Source organism: Ranitomeya imitator, chromosome 3, assembly GCF_032444005.1.
Source record: "Ranitomeya imitator isolate aRanImi1 chromosome 3, aRanImi1.pri, whole genome shotgun sequence".
In the NCBI taxonomy this organism is placed as follows: Eukaryota; Metazoa; Chordata; class Amphibia; order Anura; family Dendrobatidae; genus Ranitomeya; species Ranitomeya imitator.
In genome coordinates, this window is record NC_091284.1 from 811,644,200 (window position 1) to 811,669,357 (window position 25,158).

The 25,158-nt window shown below is 45.9% G+C and overlaps 1 protein-coding gene across 1 annotated transcript in view; it reads left to right on the plus strand.

Annotated features, from left to right (window-relative positions):
- Positions 1 to 24,338, plus strand: part of ME3 (malic enzyme 3) — a 227,621-nt gene extending 203,283 nt beyond the window's left edge. Inside the window, exons 11-15 of the mRNA XM_069759277.1 lie at positions 5,247 to 5,352; positions 8,286 to 8,428; positions 20,932 to 21,105; positions 21,367 to 21,465; positions 22,771 to 24,338. Of these exons, the coding sequence (XP_069615378.1) occupies positions 5,247 to 5,352; positions 8,286 to 8,428; positions 20,932 to 21,105; positions 21,367 to 21,465; positions 22,771 to 22,932 (684 nt within the window). The 3' untranslated portion in view covers positions 22,933 to 24,338. The remainder of the gene's footprint in view (positions 1 to 5,246; positions 5,353 to 8,285; positions 8,429 to 20,931; positions 21,106 to 21,366; positions 21,466 to 22,770) is intronic.
- Positions 24,339 to 25,158: the final 820 nt, after the last annotated feature.

Here is a 25,158-nt window from a genome sequence, read left to right on the forward strand (position 1 = left end):
CCCACACAGTATTATGACCCTACTGCCCCCACATAACATTATGATGTCTCCACAGCTCCTCACACAGAATGATTGCCCCATAGTCCCCACACAGTATTATGACCCCACAGCCACCACATAACATTATCATGTCTCCACAGCTCCTCACACAGAATGATGGCCCCAAAGTCCCCACACAGTATTATGACTCCACAGCCCCCACATAACATTATCATGTCTCCACAGCTACTCACACAGAATGATGGCCCCAAAGTCCCCACACAGTATTATGACTCCACAGCCCCCACATAACATTATCATGTCTCCACAGCTACTCACACAGAATGATGGGCCCCAAAGTCCCCACACAGTATCATGACCCCACAGCCCCCACATAAGATTATGATGTCTCCACAGCTCCTCACACAGAATGAGAATGATGGCCCCATAGTCCCAACACAATATTATGACCCCACAGCCCCCACATAACATTATGATGTCTTCACAGCTCCTCACACAGAATGATTGCCCCATAGTCCCCACAGAGTATTATGACCCCACAGCCACCACATAACATTATCATGTCTCCACAGCTCCTCACACAGAATGATGGCCCCAAAAGTCCCCACACAGTATTATGACCCCACAGCCCCCACATAAGATTATCATGTCTCCACAGCTCCTCACAGCTCCCCACATAGAATGATGGCCTTCAAAGTCCCCACACAGTATTATGACTCCACAGCCCCCCATAACATTATCATGTCTCCACAGCTACTCACACAGAATGATGACCCCCATAGTTCCCAAGAAGGCTCATCAGAAAAACTAATACCTTGAAAAATTACCTTTTATTAAATTATTTAAAGCAAACCACAAACACACCTACATGTAATACCCAACCAGGCAAGAAAAGGGGGTTTCTGATCAACAGATAATGAACTATTAGTGTGATAGAAAACAAACAAACAGGGGTAACCACGAGTAGTGTGCTTAGGTCACTCTATAAAACCCTAGATTCACACCCTCCTTGCTGCGGAGATTGGCACCCCTACCTTGAACGCAAATTGTTGCCCCCGCTCACCGGCGGCTCACCCTAGATATCCCCTAGAAATCCATACTCTCCACTGAGAAACACAAGTAAGGAGGGATCACCTCTAAAAGAGTCAGCCAGATCCACAAACAATCCCTTTAACAAAAGAGGGAGGGATGCTCCACAATGGATAGCCGGACAGCATAAATATGTCCTCAAGGCGGTGGGGGGGGTGATGGTTGAGGTTGGGGTGGCGGTAAGAATTTATAAGGTTGGTGTCAGTGGACCCTAAGGTTCCACATAGTAAATGTACCCATATATTGGCGACTCATAGCAATGAGTAAGCAAGGAGAAACAGAGCCAATTATGCTATTGAAAATTCAACACAAAATGTTATAAGTATTACAATGAATGTGAAACACATAAAGAAAGGAATTCTGTGGGTACATATACATCTCTATGATCATGAGCCAGGATCAAAAGGGGCCAGTGGCAAGACAAACAGTGATCTGTGTCCAACTCTTACATGTCAAAGGGTAGGATAAATATTGGTAAGGGTGTGTATATCATAAAATTGCCACCCGATTGCCAAATAGCACTACATTGTCCAATTAACAAATCTTTCATGCTGGCAGAATGGGAGGATATAAGTAAATATAATTACATTATTCAAAGCCTATGTTTGGACACATTGCTGGAATTGCAAAAAAGAAATATTGGTGTTATTTTCGGTATTTACCCATAGTTAAGAGTCCTGCCTTGACATTGGTCCTGTCCCCCAATGTACGTTTCGCGTTTCTCTCTTCCTCACACAATAAGATGGTCACTCCAGCCCCCCCACATAATAAGATGGTCACTCCAGCCCCCCCACATAATAATATGGTCACTCCAGCCCCCCCCCCACATAATAAGATGGTCACTCCAGCCCCCCCACATAATAAGATGGTCACTCCAGCCCCCCCACATAATAAGATGGTCACTCCAGCCCCCCCCCCCCACATAATAAGATAGTCACTCCAGCCCCCTCACACATTATGCTGGTCACCACTGACCTCCACACAGTGTAATGTTCACCGTAGCTCCCCACACAGTATGATGGTTCCACACAGTCCTCCATACAGTATAATGGTTACACAACAGCCTCCTACACATTATGATGACCCCCCACAGATCCAATACAGTATGATAAAGCCCCCCCATATAGTATTATAGTATGATGGTCTTTCCACATACTATGATGGTCCCCATAGCCCCAGTACAGTATGATGGTACCCCCACAGCATGATGGTCTCCACAGTCCCTCATACGGCATGATTGTTCGCCTACACAGGATGATGTTCCCACCACAGTCCCCCACACAGTATGATGGTCAGGACAGCCCCCCCACTAAGTATGATGGTTCCCCCACACAGTATTATAGTTCCACCAAAGTATCATTGACCGCCCACAGGATAATGATCTTGACAGCCCACAAACAGTCTTATGGTTGCCCCACATTTCCCCACACAGTATGATTGTCCCCCACATCCTCAATACAGTATGATGGTCCCCCAATACAATACAGTGTGATGGTCAACCCACAGTTCCCTCATATAATATCATAGTCCCCCAGAGCCCAAATACAGTGTGATTGTCCCACCACAGCCTTCCATATAGTATGATGGTCCCCCACAACCCCCATATAGTATGAGGGTTTCCCTCACAGCCTTAATACAGTATGATGGTACCCCATGTAGTATGAGGGCCCCCTCACAGCCACCATGTGAACCCCTTAAAAGCCCCCCATACTATATACCCTACAAAACTCCATGGAGTAAGAAGTCCCATGTACTCATATAAAAATCAATAATTTTATTCGTATTAACACATAAGAATTGAATAACTACAGACTAACAACACAAAATCCAGAAATGATGCTTGTACAGAGAGTGCAGACAACTGTAATAACACCATGGGTATATAGAGCAAATACCCCTATATTCAGATGAGGAACGGCGTATAACGGAAAAGTGCTTAGTGCAACAATAAAGTGCCAGAATATATATAGCTAGATCCCTGTCTGGGGTAAAGAACTCCGTATACGATGTGTCACCTATAGGGTCAAAGAGTAAAAGACTGGGCAAAGTGCACCGCTCATCTTACCCATTAATATGTGCCAGTGTCTGTCTCTTCAGCAGCCCCGACGCGCGTTTCGCGTTGGGCTTCCTCGGGGGGCTGTCCCCCATACTGTATGATGGCACCACATTACTATGGGCACCACAACTCACAAAAAACAACTTTATACTCGCCTAATTCTGTCTCCGCATCCACCGCAGTTGCTGCTTCCTGTTCTATAGTGTCTTGCAGTGGACGCTGGTGATGCGATACAGTGATGTCATCACCCCGCCAACATCACTTGCATGGCACTGGCATGGACAAGCTGAGTCTGTTTTTACTTGGTGACTCCTATTCTTGCCAATTGTAAGGGGTAAAGACCTGGAGATGACCCTCCATAGCATCCAATGGGGTATAAGGACAGGGTTTATATTTGCAAGACAACTTCTCTAATGTCATCAGCTGTACCTAGAATTGTAGTAGGCCAAGATATATGCCAAGGGCCATTACATTTTCCTTCCCATTTATTACATAGGAGGAGGTTTAGGTACGCATGAGAATAAGAGTTCTTGGGTATCCTCATGGGTATCCAGCATGGGAGCAAGAATTTTTGGGTAAACTCATGGGTGCCCGGCATGGGAGCAAGGAGTCTTAGGGAGCCTCATGGGTGCCCGGCATGGGAGCAAGGAGTCTTAGGGAGCCTCTTGGGTGCCCGGCATGGGAGCAAGGAGTCTTAGGGAGCTGTTATGATACGGTGGTCTAGGAGCAACATGGAACGAGCTCTGAAGGAAGTGGTAACTGTACTGACTGCAGTCCCTAAGCTCAACACAACACTAGAAGTAGCCGTGGAATGCTCCTAACTCTCCCTAGGCATCTCGTCACAGCCTAAGAGCTAACTACCCCTAAAGACAGAAGCAGGAAAGCTATCTTGCCTCAGAGAAAATCCCCAAAGGATAGATTAGCCCCCCACAAATAATGACTGTGAGTGGAGAGGGAAAAGACATACACAGAAGGAAACCAGGATGAGCACAGGAGGCCAGTCTAGCTAAATAGATAGGACAGGATGGAATACTGTGCGGTCAGTATAAAACACTACAAAAATCCACGCAGAGTTTACAAAAAATCTCCACACCTGACTAAAGGTGTGGAGGGCAAATCTGCCTCCCAGAGCTTCCAGCAAGACAGATTTAATTCACACTGATAAGCTGGACAAACATAGAAAGCACAGAATGGATAAGTCCACAATCTATGGACAGAAAAGGGCAAGCAAAAACTTAGCTTAGCTGAACTGGTCAGGATAACCGGGAACTCCAAAGAGATGTGAATCCAACCAGGAACCATTTACAAGTGGCACTGGCTGAAGATAGAGCCAGACTTAAATAGCCGAGCAGAAGAGACGAAAAGTGGAGGCAGCTGATGACAGCTAACTCCAAGGAGCAGCCATACCACTAGAAACCACAAGAGGGAGCCCAAGAGCAGAACTCACAAAAGTGCCACTTACAACCACCGGAGGGAGCCCAAGAGCGGAATTCACAACAGGGAGCCTCATGGGTGCCCAGCATTGGGAGCAAAGATTTTGTGTAATTTCATGGGTGTCCAGCATGGGAGCAAAGATTCTTGGCCATCTGTGTGGTTGCAAAGATTTTTGGATAATTCTAAGGGTACCTAGCTTAGAAGAAACGAGTAACCTCATGGGTGATTTGTACAGACATTTTGGAAATTTGGCAGCGAGACATTATCACTACAGATCAGCAAATTGATTAGCACAACCCTGGTACAGCTGCCATGTCAGAAGTCTGTGGCCACTGGACAATCTTTGTTTGCCCTGCAAATCTTTGTTCATGCCGGAATTCACAAGTGCCTCTTCTAAATAGTAGGCCCTGTGTGATGTCATACATGTGACCTTCCGAACCGATGATGTACAAATCAGAAGAGGTGCCAGTGATTCTAGCAGGTAAGAGGCGGATCGCGAGGCTCCAATTTGGCGGCCACGGACTAGCGACATGGCCGCTGAAACAGGGTCTCGTGAATGTATTCCCTCATCTCCAGAACTTCTACTACGTGTACGTCCTCCACCGGTAGCGTCTTCCCTGTCGTAGTGGCTTCCAATGTTATTGATAATGTTTCCATTCTGTTAAAGGGACGAGGAAACCTGAACCATGAAAAAGAGATGTTTGCTCATGATCACCCTCCTGTGAAAACCTTAGAAGAAGCTGTGGAGATATTAAGGCCTACAGCCATTATAGGTGGGTAGACAACTATGTGTGTTTATGCTTTGCTGATAACCAGGATTCTATGTAAAAAGGGCAGCACAGAGAACTTCTCAGTGGGGCTCCACTTTAGAGTGGTTTCTCCCTATGTAAAGCATTGCCCTCATCATGGCCTTTCATTGTGGCATTATGACTTCACGAAGGCTTTTATATCTGATATTTTCAGTTCTTTTACTCATATGTCTATGACCACACGTTCTGCCTGCGTATAACTACCTTGCGTCTTGTTGCTGTGCCCTGTCTTGCCATGGTGTATGACCTGTTATATGAAACTGTCTTCCACAACCTCACCTTTGCAGCTGAGTATGAATTTAAGCCTTCTAAACAGCTCTTTCTTTCAGTTAATTTCATACAAGTCCTGAAAGTAACTAAAGAGAACCAAATCTAACAAGTGAGTCAAAAATATTAAAGTTTTTATTTTTTTTAATACCGAAAATTATCCAATATCACATGTCTGTGAGTGGCAAAAATATGTGAACCCTTGCTTTCAGCATCTAAATGTTTATGGTAATTAATGATTAGTCCTGAACATCAGCTTGGAGGAATTTTAGCGTGTTCCTCCCTACAAAACAGCTTCACCTCTGTCATGTTAGTTGGTTTTCTCCCATGAACTGTACGATTCAGGTCCTTTCACAATATTTCTATAGGCTTAAGGTCAGGAATGTGACATGGCCATTTGAAAACTTTATCTTTAGTCTTCTTTAGTCATTCTTTTGTAGAACAACTTGTGCTCTTTGGTGTCGTTGTCTTGCTGCATGATCTACGTTCTCATGAGATTCGATTCATGTACTGATTTCTGGACATTTTCCTTTAGAATATGCTGATGAAATTCAGAATTCACTGTTGAATCGATGATGGCAGCCAACCTGGCTTAGATGCAGCAAAACAGGCCCCCAACCATAACACTACCACCATCATCGTGTTTCACAGATGGTATGGAAACTGTCTCTTCAGAGAGGAAGAGGACTAGAACTCTAGTGTCGCCTATAGGAAGTACCAATCCTAGAAGTCAATGTCAACCCTTTAACGAGCCTTGTCACATGACTTAGAATGAAAGCCAAAACAAAAATCTCAATTTGCAGACACTGTTTGGGGGCACTGCCCCTCATCAGTGCAAAGCGTGAGATCTGGTTTGGCTGTGTGAGAGGCGTCTGACCGGGATCCAAGAAGTAACGTTTCTCCTTGTGGACAGTGACATGTTAAGCATGTCGAGGTGAGGAGACTTAAAGCCGCTATGCTCCTCTGGGAAATATGCAAACTGTCTCTTCAGAGAGGAAGAGGACGAAAACTCAGTGTCTGCAAATTGAGATTCTGGTTTTGACTTTTATCCTAAGTCATGTAACAAGGCTCGACATTGACTTCTAGGATTGCTAGAGATATGTCCATCACCTTTCAGGGCTGATACACAGTAGGGCGGTCTGGTCCGAGGGGTGTCGCTCTTCTTGGTCCAGCGCCTCCCATCTTCTTGCGATCCCCGTCCTCCTGCTTGCTTCATGTGGATGACACGTTCCTACGTCATCCACACAGTCTCCTCAGTACAGCACTCTTGCGCATGCGTACTTCTCTGCCCTATCGTGGGCAGAGCAATGTACTGCAGTGCGCATGCGCCGGGGCTCTTTGACCTTTCCCATCACCTGCGCACTGCAGTACTTTGCTCTGCCCTCAACAGGGCAGAGAAGTTCGCCTGCGCAGGAGAGTGGTGCCGAGGAGACACGTCATCCACACGAAGCAAGCAGGAGGGCGGCATCGCAAGAAGAAGGGAGGCGCCGGACCAAGACCAGCGACACCCATTGGACCGGACCGCCCCGCAGGTGAGTATAAAAGTTATTTTTCTTCTCTTACAGGTCGGGTTGGGGCAGATATACAGCATTATAGAATACTGTACATTAGCCCTGAAAGGTGATGGCTGTATCTCTTATCGGCCAAACCTGGTGACAGGTTCCCTTTAACATGTCACTCTCCGCAAGGAGAAACGTTACTTCTTGGCTCACAGATGGTATGAGATTTTTATGCAGTGTTTAATTTTTTTCTCCAAGCATCATGCTTCTCTTTTAAACCAAAAAGCTCTCTTTTGGTCTCTTCTGTCCACAAAACATTATTCAAGTAGCTTTCTAGCTTGTCCAAGTGACCTTTAGCAAGCTGCCGATAGGCAGTAGTGTTCCTTACGGAGAGAAGTGGTTTTCTTTGTGCAATCCTGCCATGCACACCATTGCTCAGCGTTCTACTGATGGTAAACTCATGAACATTAGTATTGCCTAACATGAGAGGACTTTAGTTGTTTAGCGGTTACCTTGGGTGCCTTTACAACTATTATATGCCTTGCTCTTGGAGTGATCTATGTTTGTCCACCACTCCTGTAGATGGTAAAAATGATCTTGCATTTCCTCCATCTGTCTGATTATTAATTGAGTTCAAACTCTTTACAAATGATTTTGTAACCTTTTCTATCAACAACTCTTCTTCTGAGGCTGTCAGAAATCTCATTTGTTCATGCCATGGTACACTTCCATAAATATGTGTTGTGTAAATCAGAAATTGATAGATCATTGGTCTAAAAAGGTCATCTACTCACACTTGATTGTCATCCCATTGATTTAAAACACCAGACTCTAATTTCACCTTCAAATTTTATTCTAAAGGATCGCAGACTTTTGACACTCACAGACATTTAATATTGGATCATTTTCCCCATGTAAAAAATTACAACATCCAATATTTTTGACTCTTTTGTTTATTTGGTTCACTTTGTCTGCTTTCAGGATTTGCATGAAAATCTGATTTAGTTTTAGATCACATTTATGAATCAATATGGAAAACTCTGGAAGATTCAGGAACTCTCAAGCACCCACTGTATTTTATTTACTTTATATTTGGACTTACAAGTAAAATGTTCTGTCTGCTTTTCATAGGTGTTGCTGCTATTGGAGGTGCATTTACAGAAAAGATATTGAAAAACATGGCTGCTTCCAACCAACGACCAATTATATTTGCACTAAGTAATCCGACCAGCAAGGCAGAGTGTACGGCCGAGCAGTGCTACCAGCTGACAGAGGTATGGGACGCTTTCTCCCCGTTACAGGCAGTGTCCACGTGACCTCATCTGCCAATAGCTTTACCTGTAGACAGGGCTAGAGCCGAATAATTAGAGTTTTACCTGTTGAATGGTTGCTTAACCCCTTTACCCCCAAGGGTGGTTTACACGTTAATGACCGGGCCAATTTTTACAATTCTGACCACTGTCCCTTTATGAGGTTATAACTCTGGAAAGCTTCAACGGATCCCAGTGATTCTGACATTGTTTTCTCATGACATATTGTACTTCATGATAGTGGTAAAAATTCTTTGATATTACCTGCGTTTATTTGTGAAAAAAACGGAAATTTGGCGAAAATTCTGAAAATTTTGCAATTTTCCAACTTTGAATTTTTATGCAATTAAATCACAGAGATATGTCACACAAAATACTTAATAAGTAACATTTCCCACATGTCTACTTTACATCAGCACAATTTTGGAACCAAAATTTTTTTTGGTAGGGAGTTATAAGGGTTAAAAGTTGACCAGCAATTTCTCATTTTTACAACACCATTTTTTTTAGGGACCACATCTCATTTGAAGTCATTTTGAGGGGTCTATAAGATAGAAAATACCCAAGTGTGACACCATTCTAAAAACTGCACCCCTCAAGGTGCTCAAAACCATATTCAAAAAGTTTATTAACCCTTCTGGTGCTTCACAGGAATTTTTGGAATGTTTAAATAAAAATGAACATTTAACTTTTTTTCACAAAAAATTTACTTCAGCTCCAATTTGTTTTATTTTACCAAGGGTAACAGGAGAAAATGGACCCCAAAAGTTGTTGTACAATTTGTCCTGAGTACACCGATACCCCATATGTGGGGGTAAACCACTGTGGGGGTAAACCACATGACAGAGCTCGGAAGCGAAGGAGCGCCATTTGACTTTTCAATGCAAAATTGACTGGAATCGAGATGGGACACCATGTTGCGTTTGGAGAGCCCCTGATGTGCCTAAACATTGAAACCCACCACAAGTGACACCATTTTGGAAAGTAGACCCCCTAAGGAACTTATCTAGAGGTGTGGTGAGCACTTTGACCCGCCAAGTGCTTCACAGAAGTTTTTAATGCAGAACCGTAAAAATAAAAAAATCATATTTTTTCACAAAAATTATCTTTTTGCCCCCAATTTTTTATTTTCCCAAGGGTAAGAGAAGAAATTTGACCCCAAAAGTTGTTGTACAATTTGTCCTGAGTACGCTGATACCCCATATGTGGGAGTAAACCACTGTTTGGGCACATGGGAGAGCTCGCAAGGAAAGGAGCGACGTTTGACTTTTCAATGCAAAATTAACAGGAATTGAGATGGGACGCCATGTTGCATTTGGAGAGCCACTGATGTGCCTAAACATCGCGTTGCTGCGGGGGTCTCAGGGAAGCCCACAGGGAGCCCCCTCCCTGCGGATGCTTCCTTATACCGCCGGCACATCGCGATCATGTTTGATCGCGGTGTGCCGGGGGTTAATGTGCCGGGGTGGTCCGTGACCGCTCCTGGCACATAGATGTCAGCTGCGATAGGCAGTTGACACCCGGCCGCGATCGGCCGCGCTCCCCCCATGAGCGCGGCCGATCGCATATGACGTACTATCCCGTCGGTGGTCATACGGGCCCACCCCACCTCGACGGGATAGTACGTCTAATGTGAGAAAGGGGTTAAAGTGTAACCAGGTCGTAATTTTTATTTATAAATTATAATACACATGAAAATAAGAAACTTTGTAATATATCTTATCAGAGAAATCTGCTTATTTCGCCTTCTAGATTGATCTTTCACTTTCAATTAATGAGTAAAAGTTAAATTTTATGGAGGTGGAGGAGCTAGAGGAACACACGGACATTCTAGGTAGGAGCTAGAGGAACACAGACATTCTAGGTAGGAGCTAGAGGAACACAGACATTCTAGGTAGGAGCTAGAGGAACACACGGACATTCTAGGTAGGACCTAGAGGAACACAGACATTCTAGATAGGAGCTAGAGGAACACACGGACATTCTAGGTAGGACCTAGAGGAACACAGACATTCTAGGTAGGAGCTAGAGGAACACACGGACATTCTAGGTAGGAGCTAGAGGAACACAGACATTCTAGGTACGAACTAGAGGAACACACGGACATTCTAGAGAGGAGCTAGAGGAACACACAGACATTCTAGGGAGGAGCTAGAGGAACACACAGACATTCTAGGGAGGAGCTAGAGGAACACACAGACATTCTAGGTAGGAGCTAGAGGAACACACAGACATTCTAGGTAGGAGCTAGTGGAACGCAGACATTTTAGGGAGGAGCTAGAGGAACACAGACATTCTAGGGAGGAGCTAGAGGAACACACAGACATTCTAGGGATGAGCTAGAGGAACACACAGACATTCTAGGGAGGAGCTAGAGGAACACACAGACATTCTAGGTAGGAGCTAGAGGAACACACAGACATTCTAGGTAGGAGCTAGTGGAACGCAGACATTTTAGGGAGGAGCTAGAGGAACACAGACATTCTAGGGAGGAGCTAGAGGAACACACAGACTTTCTAGGGATGAGCTAGAGGAACACACAGACATTCTAGGTAGGAGCTAGAGGAACACACGGACATTCTAGGTAGGAGCTAGAGGAACACACGGACATTCTAGGGAGGAGCTTGAGGAACACCCAGATATTCTAGGGAGGAGCTTGAGGAGCACACATGAACTCTAGGGAGGAGCTAGAGGAACACACAGACATTCTAGGGAGGAGCTAGAGGAACACACACACATTCTAGGGAGGAGCTAGAGGAACACAGACACATTCTAGGTAGGAGTTAGAGGAACACACAGACATTCTAGAGAGGAGCTAGAGGAACACACAGAAATTCTAGAGAGGAGCTAGAGGAACACACAGAAATTCTAGAGAGGAGCTAGAGGAACACACAGAAATTCTAGAGAAGAGCTAGAGGAACACACAGAAATTCTAGAGAGGAGCTAGAGGAACACACAGAAATTCTAGGGAGGAGCTAGAGGAACACACAGACATACTAGGGAGGAGCTAGAGGAACACACAGACATTCTAGGTAGGAGCTAGAGGAACACACAGACATTCTAGGGAGGAGCTAGAGGAACACACACACATTCTAGGGAGGAGCTAGAGGAACACAGACACATTCTAGGTAGGAGTTAGAGGAACACACAGACATTCTAGAGAGGAGCTAGAGGAACACACAGAAATTCTAGAGAGGAGCTAGAGGAACACACAGAAATTCTAGAGAGGAGCTAGAGGAATGTAATGACCAGAGGTCCGAATAAGATCCAGTGAGTCACAAACCAAGACCAAGGCAGAAATCTCCAACGGTATTTACTCAAAGGCAAATTAATCAAGGTAATATGGAGAATATTAAGGCAGATGCACCCCAAAGATACACTAATTCAGCAGCAGCTGAAATCACTGTGCCACTCCAAGGTCTCCTGAGAACTGTATACTACAACAGACTAGTAAGAAATTTACCTAACAGGCAACTAAAAACAGGAACAAGTGTAAATTGAATGTAGTGTTATTAAGGGAGCCCCTGGAATGGCACATTGAGTATAACTTACACAACTCTACTATAAGATACACCTCTAAAGTAACAACTTAACACTCTGAGCAGAGATACCCGGGTATCTATAACTATGGTACCGTATCCTGAGATGGATTTCCTCTCAGGCAGGAATCCGCAGAGGCTGTAGCCAGTTCATATCTTCAGCGCCAATAAGTTACAGCAAGCTCCTCTTGTCTTGTCGGCTGATGCCGAGCCCAAACACCGGGGACTTAGTTAGTGGTCTCACGATGTAGTCTCTGCTTCTGTAGCTCCTAGGAATGCTTCCACGACAATCCGTCCGTCTCTGTATCAGCAGTCTGTCCAGACTTGTTCCTCCACTCAATGCACAGGGAATCTACAGACTTCCAAATTCGTACTGGGTTCTTAGCAAAGTCTCCGTCTTTTCTTAGATCAAGGGTTAGCTCCTCTCCAGGAAACGTTAGCAACACAAGTCTCTCACAGAGTTAAACAAAAGGTTAGCTCTTCTCCAGGGGAACGTTAGCAACAAAAAGTCTCTCAAAAGCTTCTTTTCCTCCAAAAACACTTGCAGTAAATCCACACAGTCTCTTTTTAAGATCTCACAGCAGCTTCTCCTTTTCTTCCCGCCTTTTCTCTCTCAGCTCTCACTTCCTACTTTCACTTTACACTCGAGACACTAGACCCCACCCCGCAGCACACATTGTCTCTGGCAGGTCTGTCCTCTGCTGCAACAGGCAAGAACCACAGGGTCCTAGTGCCCTCTCAGTGGGACTACAGTTCACCCTCTTACATGCCACCCCACTAGAGGTTGGCGTCCTCGACATACCTTCCCACTCAAATTCATCTTGAGCATATTGCTGAGGCGGTATTCCTGCCGTAGATCGTGTAGTTCTCCTGAGTCCTACATCAACAGGTGCGACCTTAGAGGGAGCTAGAGTCTCTTCCGTGGTCGTGTTAGTGGCCGTAAGTGGAGTTGTCTCCTCCTGCGGCTCGATGTCCTGTGATACAGCGTCAGGACCAAGCAGTTGACCTGATGCACTCTCCTCAACAACATCCTCCATATCCCCAACATTCTCATCACCCGAGGCCAGATCGGTCACAGGGGGCAAATAAGCAGGCGCAGGAGTAAGCACACCATCAAACTCAAGATCATTCAGAGCTTCCGCCCCTTGGAACATGGCCTCTGGCTCTAGGGGGGTAGGCGCCGAATCTTCAAACCAGCACCGTTGTAACATGTTACGATGCAAATTACGGGTTGGCCCCCCTGTCCCCACCGGTTCGACCTCGTACACTGGAATCTCAGGGTTCACCTGTTTTTTTATCAGATACGGTATCGCCTCCCATCGGTCACTCAGCTTTCCTGACCGTCGTTTTGTCCTCACCAACACTCTGTCCCCCGGAGAGAACAGCTCTGTTTGTACAGGTCGCGTGTCCTTATGGACCACCTGTCGAAGGCGGTCGCCCACCACCTGATGCACCACCCTCAACCGCCGCCGATGCTCTCGTACCCACTCGGATGCAGTCCGAAGGGGGGCGGAGGAGGGATCTGGCATGTTCAAATCCTCAATGTCTCGGCCAGGTCTACCAAACATCAACATGTGTGGTGAGTAACCAGTAGTACTGTGCACCCTGTTATTGTAAGCCCACATCAATTCGGGGAGATACTCAGGCCAGCATGTCTGTTGCTGACTCTCTAAGGACCTCAACATTTGCAACAGGGTCCGATTAAAACGCTCACACGCCCCGTTACCCTGAGGGTGGTAAGGCGTTGTTCTCGACTGCTCGATACCATAGAGCTGGTGCAACTCTTTCATCAGCGTCCCCTGAAAGCAGGCCCCTTGATCTGAATGTATTCTCTGCGGACACCCGAACACTTGGAAGAAATGTCGGCACACTGCCTCAGCCGCCGACTTGGCCGTCTGATCTCTTGTCGGCACCGCTACAGCATACTTGGTAAAGTGATCTGTCATCACCAGGCAATAGGAGTACCCTGACGTAGAGTACCCTATCAACACGTAGTCAATCATGAGTAGCTCCAGTGGAGCTGAAGTCTTAATAGACTGTGTGGGAGCCCGCTGCTCAGGGCTTTTGTTGAGCCCACAAATTCGGCACTGCCGCCACGCGTCGGCCACCATCCCTCCCAACTCAGGGCAGTAGAGGACTCGCTGCAACCACTGAAGTGTCTTTTCACTTCCAAAATGGGCCCCCTTCTCATGCGCCTCACGAGCGACCACTGGCCCCATCCCCACAGGAATTATCAGTTGGTACCGATGCTGCAGCTCCGATGGCAGGTACACCTTACGATACAAAAGACCTTGCTCCACACACAATTTATCCCACTGTCGAAGGAGTTTCATTCCTTCCATGGACAACTGAGCCTTGTCCTCTGCACTGGGCCAGGCCTTGTTTTGTACCCAACGGCGCACAAGTGCAATGTCCGGACACTCATCCTGGACTCTTGTCCAATCTGAGGGTGTTTTACCCAGGACACAGGGCATCCCGGTGGCCACCCCACTTGAGTGTACCACACTTTAGAAGATAGGTATCTGCCCCAAAGCTGGAGTTTCAGTATCCTCAAGTTGTTCGTCAACATCTTCCCCGGATGACCCAAGGGGCACCCTTGACAATGCATCTGCATTGCCGTTCTCTCGACCAGAGCGAAATTTAATGCGGTAATTGAACTTGGCCAGTCTGGCGACCCACCGCTGCTCCAATGCCCCCAGTTTTGCATTCTCTAAGTGAGCTAGCGGGTTGTTATCTGTCATGACTAGCACCTCAGCCCCTGTTAGATACTCGGCGAAGCGTTCTGTCATTGCCCACACCAGGGCCAGCAATTCCAGCCGGAATGAGCTGTAGTTAGCCGGATTTCGCTCGGAGTCTCTTAAAGATCTGCTGCCATAAGAAATCACTCGTTCTCGGCCGTCCTGCACCTGTGCTAGTACTGCCCCCAACCCATGAAGACTACCATCGGTATACAACAAAAAAGGAGTGTCAAACCGGGCGTAGGCCAGCAATGGGGCACTCGTTAGGGCGGTTTTCACTCCATCAAATGCCTTTTTCTGTAGGGGCCCCCATGGAATGGGGCGATTTCGAGGACCCAGCGCTGTCCCTCTCAAAAGTTCATTCAAGGGACTCACCACTTGTGAGAATTTAGGCACAAACCGCCGATAGTATCCTGCTAGGCCCAGGAAGGCCCGCACTTCTCGCAGGTCACAAGGAGGTGGCCACTCTTGTACCGCCTTAATCTTACTGGCTAAAGGTAGTACCCCGTCCGGGGTCACCAGATGCCCCAAATATTCAATCTGGTTTCGTAACAGTTGACATTTTTTTGGCTTTATTTTCAGGCCGTAGCTCTTGAGCCGCCGGAGAACTTGACGCAGCTTCTCCAGATGATCTTCCAATGAGGTTCCGAACACCACAATGTCGTCTAGATATATCAGGACTGATTCAAAATTTAGATCGCCCAAGCAATGTTCCATCAGGCGTTGGAAGGTTCCTGGGGCGGTAGCGATGCCAAAGGGCATCCGGTTGAACTCAAAGAGCCCCATTGGCAAGACAAACGCCGTCTTGGCCCGATCTTTTTCAGCCATTGGGACCTGCCAGTACCCGCTTGCCAAATCCAACGTTGAGAAATACTTGGCCCGACCCAGGGCCGACAGGGATTCTTCAATACAGGGTAAAGGATATGCGTCCCGTACGGTGTGGGCATTCAATTTCCGATAGTCCACACAAAATCGGAGTGTCCCATCCTTCTTGCGGACCAAGACTACAGGGGCCGCCCAGGGACTCCGGCTCTCTCGGATCACTTGGTTGTCCAGCATACTGGCCACCATGCTCTTCACCTCTTGATAGAGCGCCGGAGGAATTTGACGATATCTTTCTCTAATGGGTGGAGGATCCCCCGTTGGAATCTCATGCTCAATCGTCTGGGTACACCCGAAGTCCTCTCCATGTCGGGAAAATGTCTCTTGATGTTCCCACAAAACTCTCTCCAACTGCTCCAACTGCACGGGGGTCAGCTTCTCCCGATCCACTCCCATCTGCTCCATGATCACATGAACATTCCATTCCTCCGTAGGAGGTTCAGTCCGGCCTACCTCGACCGCGAATGTCCAGGATGACTGTTGGTCTGGTCGCAATTCGAACCCTGCATTTTCCGGCACCTTCTCTGCCGGCACGAACAGTTCAGCCAGTATGGTCCCAGCGGGAATTGCAACAGCTTCATCTAAAACATTGATGCATCGGACCGGCACTCGTCCATTCTTCACAATCGCCAAAGACCGGGCCACATGTACCTTGGCAAATGAGGAACCCTCTCGGGCGGGCTCAAGTAGCACTTCAAGCCCATTCAATCTCTGTGCAGCTCCCACAGGCAGCATTAAGAGTTCCTCTTGTCTGGGTCCCAGCAGGATCGGGGCCCTCGAAGTCACTCGGACCCGGCCCACCCGGCCACCTGGGACCGCACTTTTCAGCAAGTCGCAACTCAGCACTAGACGGTGTAGAATTCTCTGTGTGGGTCGGTGTCTTGTCGCACGGGCCCAGTATCGGGGTCCTTCACTGGCATACATCTGGTGATTCAAATCTCGCAGCACGTTCATTCCGAGCGTCACTTCCATCCCTCTTCTAGGGGGGTGATCCACCAGTACTACCCCTTTCTGCCCCAGCTCTTGACCAAACATTTTTAGTTGCATCCACACGATCCCTTTGACTGACAATTGACCATTATTTGCGGCGGTCAGTCGTATCACTCGGCCATCCTCTGGAATCACTAGTCGACTGAAGTATCTCTCATATACTTCTAGAGGCATTATAGTACATTCGGATCCCGTGTCAACCAAGCACCTCATCTTCCGCCCTTCAAACTCTGCTTCTATCACTGGACTACATGCAAACAAATCTTGTTCATTCCGTCGAGGGCTTTGTGTGGGTGGGGCCGCTGCTGCTTGCCCTCTCATGGCAGTGGCCGGAAGTTTAAAGCCGGCGACGGGGTTTCTGGGGCTGTAAGCGCCCGGCAGTAACGCGAGATGTGTCCCTGGCGGCCACACTTCCAGCAGGTGATTGTTCCTCTTGGGCGAGGGCTTGACTCATTCTGATAGGACGACCTGGCCATTTGCGGGGTCACCGTTCCAGGGGGTGGGGCAGGAGGTTCCCGTGAGGGGGTAGAGGCGGGATCAACTGTCAGTTGAGACAATTTCAGCTTCAACTCCTTCACCTCAGCACGCAAAGCTTGTACCACGCTTACAAGCCCCTCTCCCCTCGACCCTGATGACACACCTTCCTCCAGCTGGGCACTGTTCACTGACCCCTCGGGAACATAGGCTGATTTCTCTTCCCTTTCCACTGCAGCTCGGTAAATCTGCCAGAAAGATAACTCTGGTGCAACCCGGGCCATTTCCAACAGTTTGTCCCGGAGAAGTCTATGGGCTAAACCAGTGATGAATTGGTCCCGGAGCAAGCGGTCTACCTCCCGGAACGCCCCCATGGCCCCCGGGTCTAGTCGCTGCATCTCATTCAACATCTCTTGTAAAATATTAGAGTACTGCATCAGGGACTCACACTCTCTCTGGGGACGATTAAAGAATAGGGACCGAAGCTGGGCCACACGCGCTCGGCCCCCCAAACTCCCCTCTAACAGTTCCAAAATCTTTTCTAATGTATCCCTCTCTGATTCTGGGCGCACCATCACCATACGCCTAATATCACCCTCCAGTGCATTTAATGCCAGCTCAGCGCGTAACGCGGGGGTCAAATTACACATGCGCAGAATACTCCGGATTCTCTCAGCCCAATCTTGCAACGCCATATTGCGCCCATCGTATTTCGGCATGTGCTGAAGTAAAGCTCCTACAGGCACATACCCTCCCGGAGTCGCAGCGGCTGCCAGGGGAACCCCAACCCCCAAGGAGGATGCGGATACAGCGGGGTCATTTCCACCCTCGCCCTCGTCCATGACAAACACTGGATCCTGCCGACTACGCCAAAAATGTAATGACCAGAGGTCCGAATAAGATCCAGTGAGTCACAAACCAAGACCAAGGCAGAAATCTCCAACGGTATTTACTCAAAGGCAAATTAATCAAGGTAATATGGAGAATATTAAGGCAGATGCACCCCAAAGATACACTAATTCAGCAGCAGCTGAAATCACTGTGCCACTCCAAGGTCTCCTGAGAACTGTATACTACAACAGACTAGTAAGAAATTTACCTAACAGGCAACTAAAAACAGGAACAAGTGTAAATTGAATGTAGTGTTATTAAGGGAGCCCCTGGAATGGCACATTGAGTATAACTTACACAACTCTAATATAAGATACACCTCTAAAGTAACAACTTAACACTCTGAGCAGAGATACCCGGGTATCTATAACTATGGTACCGTATCCTGAGATGGATTTCCTCTCAGGCAGGAATCCGCAGAGGCTGTAGCCAATTCATATCTTCAGCGCCAATAAGTTACAGCAAGCTCCTCTTGTCTTGTCGGCCGATGCCGAGCCCAAACACCGGGGACTTAGTTAGTGGTCTCACGATGTAGTCTCTGCTTCTGTAGCTCCTAGGAATGCTTCCACGACAATCCGTCCGTCTCTGTATCAGCAGTCTGTCCAGACTTGTTCCTCCACTCAATGCACAGGGAATCTACAGACTTCCAAATTCGTACTGGGTTCTTAGCAAAGTCTCCGTCTTTTCTTAGATTAAGGGTTAGCTCCTCTCCAGGAAACGTTAGCAACACAAGTCTCTCACAGAGTTAAACAAAAGGTTAGCTCTTCTCCAGGGGAACGTTAGCAACAAAAAGTCTCTCAAAAGCTTCTTTTCCTCCAAAAACACTTGCAGTAAATCCACACAGTCTCTTTTTAAGATCTCACAGCAGCTTCTCCTTTTCTTCCCGCCTTTTCTCTCTCAGCTCTCACTTCCTACTTTCACTTTACACTCGAGACACTAGACCCCACCCCACAGCACACATTGTCTCTGGCAGGTCTGTCCTCTGCTGCAACAGGCAAAAACCACAGGGTCCTAGTGCCCTCTCAGTGGGACTACAGTTCACCCTCTTACAGGAACACACAGAAATTCTAGAGAAAAGCTAGAGGAACACACAGAAATTCTAGAGAGGAGCTAGAGGAGCACACAGAAATTCTAGGGAGGAGCTAGAGGAACACACAGACATACTAGGGAGGAGCTAGAGGAACACACAGACATTCTTGGAAGGCGCTAGAGGAACACAGACATTCTAGGGAGGAGTTAGAGGAACACACAGACATTCTAGAGAGGAGCTAGAGGAACATACAAATTCTAGGGAGGAACTAGAGGAACACAGGCATACAGACATTCTAGGTAGGAGCTAGAGGAACACACATTGTAGGGAGGAACTAGAGGAACACAGACATTCTAGGTAGGAGTTAGAAGAACACATAGAAATTCTAGGGAGGAGCTCGAGGAACACACAGACATTCTAGGAAGAACTAGAGGAACCCATACACATTCTAGGGAGGAATTAGATGAACACACAGACATTCTAGGAAAAAATATAGAAAAAAGTCAGCTCACCCATTTATCGGTCCCAGTATCCAAGCACGGGGAAGCTGCAGTGTAGCAGGAACAAGAGACAAGAGTCTATGCAAAGACTAAGAACTGTTGTTCGAAACGCGTCTGCCCACATTACATTCCCATATTGAGGTTGTGATATTTTAAGATATGTAAGTTTTTTATGAAAGATATTTTTCTAATAAAGATTTTTTTTAAAATTTTAACAGACCTTTCTGAGCTGGATTATACCTTCATGATTCACAGACATTCTAGGGAATAGTTAGAGGAACACACAGACATTCTAGGGAGGAGCTAGAGGAACACACAGATATTCTAGGGAGGAGCTAGAGGAACACATGGACATTCTAGCGAGGAGCTAGAGGAACACACATACTATAGGGAGCAGCTAGAGGAACACACAGCTATTCTAGGGAGGAGCTAGAGGAACACACAGAAATTCTAGGGAGGAGCTAGAGGAACACAGACATTCTAGGTAGGAGCTAGAGGAACACACGGACATTCTAGGTAGGAGCTAGGGGAACACATGGACATTCTAGGTAGGAGCTAGGGGAAAACACGGACATTCTAGGTAGGAGCTAGGGGAACACACGGACATTCTAAGTAGGAGCTAGGGGAACACACAGAAATTCTAGGTAGGAGCTAGGGGAACACACAGACATTCTAGGGAGGAGCTAGGGGAACACACAGAAATTCTAGGGAGGAGCTAGGGGAACACACAGACATTCTAGGTAGGAGCTAGAGGAACACACGGACATTCTAGGTAGGAGCTAGAGGAACACACAGACATTCTAGGTAGGAGCTAGAGAAACACACAGAAATTCTAGAGAGGAGCTAGAGGAACACACAGAAATTCTAGAGAGGAGCTAGAGGAACACACAGAAATTCTAGGGAGGAGCTAGAGGAACACACAGACATTCTAGTAAGGAACTAGAGGAACACACAGAAATTCTAGGGAGGAGCTAGAGGAACACACAGACATTCTAGTAAGGAACTAGAGAAACCCATACACATTCTACGGAGGAATTAGAAGAACACACAGACATTCTAGGGAAGATCTAGAGGAGCACACAAAAATGCTAGGGAGGAGCTAGACATTCTGCTGCATGTTTTGAAATAGCAGTTACAGTTCTCCATAGAACCTTACAAGCACCAACTGTCATCTCCTATCTCAGTAATTGAAAGGTCTGTATTTACTGAAGATTGTGAATTGAGAATTTTGAGAATGAGTGTTCAGTTCAGAAGGAGAAAGAAGCAAATTTCTCAAATAAGATATACCATATTATAAAGTTTATTTTCATGAGTCATATTGATTTATGAAAATAAATGAATAAAATGAGGGTTAATTTTTAAGCTGACTACTGATTTTCACGTGGATAATGATCTTTACAAATATTTGTCTTCCTTGCACCAGGGCCGTGGAATTTTTGCCAGTGGAAGCCCCTTCTCTAAGGTGACTCTTCCCAACGGTCAGACCTTCTATCCAGGTCAAGGAAATAACGCGTATGTCTTTCCCGGCGTGGCTCTTGGAGTCATTGCATGTGGCGTCCGACACATCTCTGAAGATATCTTCCTAACCACGGCAGAGGTGCGTACTTCTAGCCTTGAATTGACCACTAATGTGGTTGGCAAGTAAAAAAAAAAAATCTAGCTACAGTGTAACATGTTGTAACTTTACTTTGTTCACTTTTTGAGTGCGTCTACGTGGAAACTGTCAAAAAGCTGCTGTTGACAGATCTTGATTTTGCAGCTGCCAAGCTCGATAGCACATGAATAGGACGATTATACATATTACTATCTTCTCTTTTCTGTAATATTTATCTGATTCACGAATTTTGTCTCCTCTTAGGCTATTGCAGAAGATGTGACCGCAGAAAATCTAGCGGAGGGCAGACTGTATCCTCCACTAAGCACCATCAGGGAAGTGTCCTTCAAAATTGCTGTGAGGGTAAGTGTCTGCAGTCTCGTCATGGTTCTTCCCTTGATTTTGAATTAGGTTCTTGGAGTTTTGGGCTTCTTTTAAGTGATTCTAAATTATATTGGGCTGTTTCTTAACCCCTTCATGCACAAGCAATTTTTTTGCCCTTTAATTTTTTCCTCCCCTTATGCCAAGAGCTGTAATTTTTCTTTATTTTTACGTCCACATTGCCACACAAGGGCTTGTTTTTATGCAGGGCAACACTTTTCATTCCACCAGATAATGTAGTGAAAAATTGGGAAAAGAATTCCAAGTGCGTGAAACAGTGAAAAAAAACAACCCTCAATTTTTGCTTTATTTAAGTTCGATTTTATGGCTGTTAACTGTTTGGTATGAATTACTTTTTCCAGGTCGGTACAATTACAGCAATATGAAATTTATATATTTTTTTTTATTTTACTGCTTTTAAAATAAATGTGGTTTGTGTCGTGATAACTTTTTTTTATTTTTCCATCAACAGAGATTTTATTGATACCATTTTGGGGTAGATATGATATCGGTATTTTGAACTCTTTTTCTTGCAATTTTTGGGGAACTGCGGTGATCAAAAAACAGCAGTTGTCGCATTTCTAGTTAATTTTCTTTACAAGGTTTATTGTATGGGTTACTTAAAGGGATTATCCACTACTTTAACATTGATGGCCTATTTTAAGGCTAGGCCATCAATGTAAAAGCAGTGGACAACCTCTTTAACATTGCATTTTGATAGATCTGACTTTTATAATTTTAGGAATATTTTTGCTTTTCAACTTTATTTTTTAGTCCCCCTAGGAGACTGTAAATTGTGATTGTTTGATCGCTTATACCACTTACTACAATACAATAATGCTGCGGTATACAGATGAAATGATGAACTCCTCTGACAAATTTAGATTCTTTTTTCTTTATCCCATATCTTAGAAAAAAACAATAACAAAGGATTAAAATGGCATATAAACCCCAAAATGGTACTAGTGAAAACAAAAATCCACATACAGCTCGATCGATGGAAAAAATACAAATGTTATGGGTCCTTGAATACAGTAACAAGAAAACAAATTATTTTTATTGTGCAAAAAATGGTAAAACATAAAAAAATCTATAATTTTGTATCGTGATAATAGTAAAAAAAAAGCAAAATAAAGTTAAAGTGTCAATTATACCGCACAATAAATACCATAACAGCGAAATCAATAACGGAGATTACAATGCAATGTTCCTGTAAAGTGGATGAAGGATCCTTACCTTCGTCTATATTCGTCTCTATAACCATTGTTCTTTTTACCGTCTTCTTAGATCGTAGACTATGCGTACAAGAATAATTTGGCTTCCTGGTATCCAGAACCTCAGGACAAGGAGGCGTTTGTGAAGTCCCTGGTCTACAGCCCGGACTACGACTCCTTCACCATAGACAATTACCTATGGCCGGAGAATGCCATGGATATACAAGACGTGTAGCCCGCGCCCCGTCATGGACGCTGTAATGTCGGACTGCGAAACGCTCTACTTGGAGAACATGAAGAAACCAGCTCAGATCAAAGCTTCCCATAATCCATAAATCATGAAGGAACCGGCACGTGGAATAGTATGAATGTAATACTAGCCTAGCATTACCGGATCAGTGGGTTTTATAAGAATCCATCACGGCGAACAACCATGACATAACGGGAACCAACCCTAGTCCTGGGATTTGGACCTTTGGGTCATTACCCTTGTTGTATTACCATTGCCACCATGTTGGAATTGACACATGGCACCAACGTGGGTAAAGACCCCAATACCCCAATCTTCAGACCAGATTTGCTACCCATGGAGTGAGCAGTGTCACTGATTTTTCTCTTTTACTCAAAATGTGCATTGGTGGCATACTTATTAGTGACCATTGGGGTCAAATAGCCATGATGCATTTGGTGCCACTCCCAACCAGGCGGCGTTTTAAGAGTCGTAACATAGTCTCAATACAGGGGTCTTTCCATAGGGATCCACAGGATAGATGATAAAGGTCTGATCACTAATATGGAGAGCCCACTTCTGTGAGCCCCGCAGTCACTAGAACAAGCATCCCAATTGGGGTCGTCTCTTGTTCAAAACAGTCACTGTGGGCTCCTCTTCACTGTCAATCTTTTTCCTTCTCCCCTTCTAAGAGCTTTTTTTTTTATTTTTCAGTCAATTTAACAGAATAATATGTCTTATACTATTCCGACAAATTGACTGATAAATAACTGAAAAGTAACTGAAATCTAATGGAAAAAAAACCACATTTGGTATCAGGAAATCGTGCGATGGTAAGAACTAGTAGCAGTGGATCTTACCAGCACACGACTTCCTGATACTAAATGTGTTGTTTGTTATTATTATTATTCTTTAGATTTCAGTTACGTTCTGGGGGAAAAGGAAGTGATATAAACATATTTGTTATATATATATATTTTTTTTATTACTGGTCCCCCATAAGGTTCTGGATTTGTACTTGTGATCGCTCGATCTTTTGTACAATGCACAGTAATATTGCAGTGCATTGTAAAATTACAGATCTACTATGAGGCCCTTCCACAGGCTACATAGTTGTACAAATATGGCAGACACGGGGGACTTAAAAAAGGCCCTAATTCTGCTGTGACAATAACATTAACACCCAGCACCATGATCAGCGATCAGACATTTTTCCCCTTGGGTAGGTATTGTGGAAAAATCCTTATAAAGGGAACATGTCTGTGGCAAATAATGCTCGGATAGGACTCTCACTGGTTTAGAAAAAGACACTCCACTTTAGCAAGTGTCATATCCTTTCATCAGAGTCATCATGGCCCGCCTTCTACCACTCGGTAAACGTGGATGACCTATCTAATAAATGTGTCACCATCAATATTATGGGAAAATCTGATGGGCCATCATTTTTGTGTGAACATGCCCTTCAAAAATATAAATGTTATCGACCTGTTTTGATTCCTATTCCCCATAAGACTGATTTCATACATCCGACTTACACGGTCCGTGTTCAAGCCGCGATATCCTTACCGGTCACAGGTCTCCTGACCTGAACGCCCGAGTGCAGGTTTAGATATCCGGAACGGTTACAGGTTTTTCTGACCTGAACACCGGCTGCGATATCAGGAACGGTCACAGGTTTCCTGATACGAACACCTTAGTGCAGGCTGCGATATCCGGAACGGTCACAGGTTACCCGACCCGAACGCCGGAGTGCAGACTGCGATATCCGGAACGGTCACAGGTTACCTAATCCGAACACCCGAGTGCAGGCTGCGATATCCAGAAAGGCCACCGGTTACCTGACCCAAACACCCGAGTGTAGGATGTGATATCCGAAACGGTCACAGGTTACCTGACCCGAACGCCCGAGTGCAAGCTGCGATATCCAGAACGGTGACAGGTTACCTGACCCGAATGCCCGAGTGCAGCTTGCGATATCCGGACCGGTCACGGGTTACCTGACCCGAACGCCCGAGTGCAGCTTGCGATATCCGGACCGGTCACAGGTTACCTGAAACAAACGCCCGAGTGCAGGCTGCGATATCTGGAACGGTCACAGGTTACCTGATCGGAACGCCCGAGTGCAGGCTGCGATATCCGGAATGGTCACAGGTTACCTGACCCGAACGCCCGAGTGCAGGCTGCGATATCAGGAATGGTGACAGGTTACCTGACCCGAACGCCCGAGTGCAG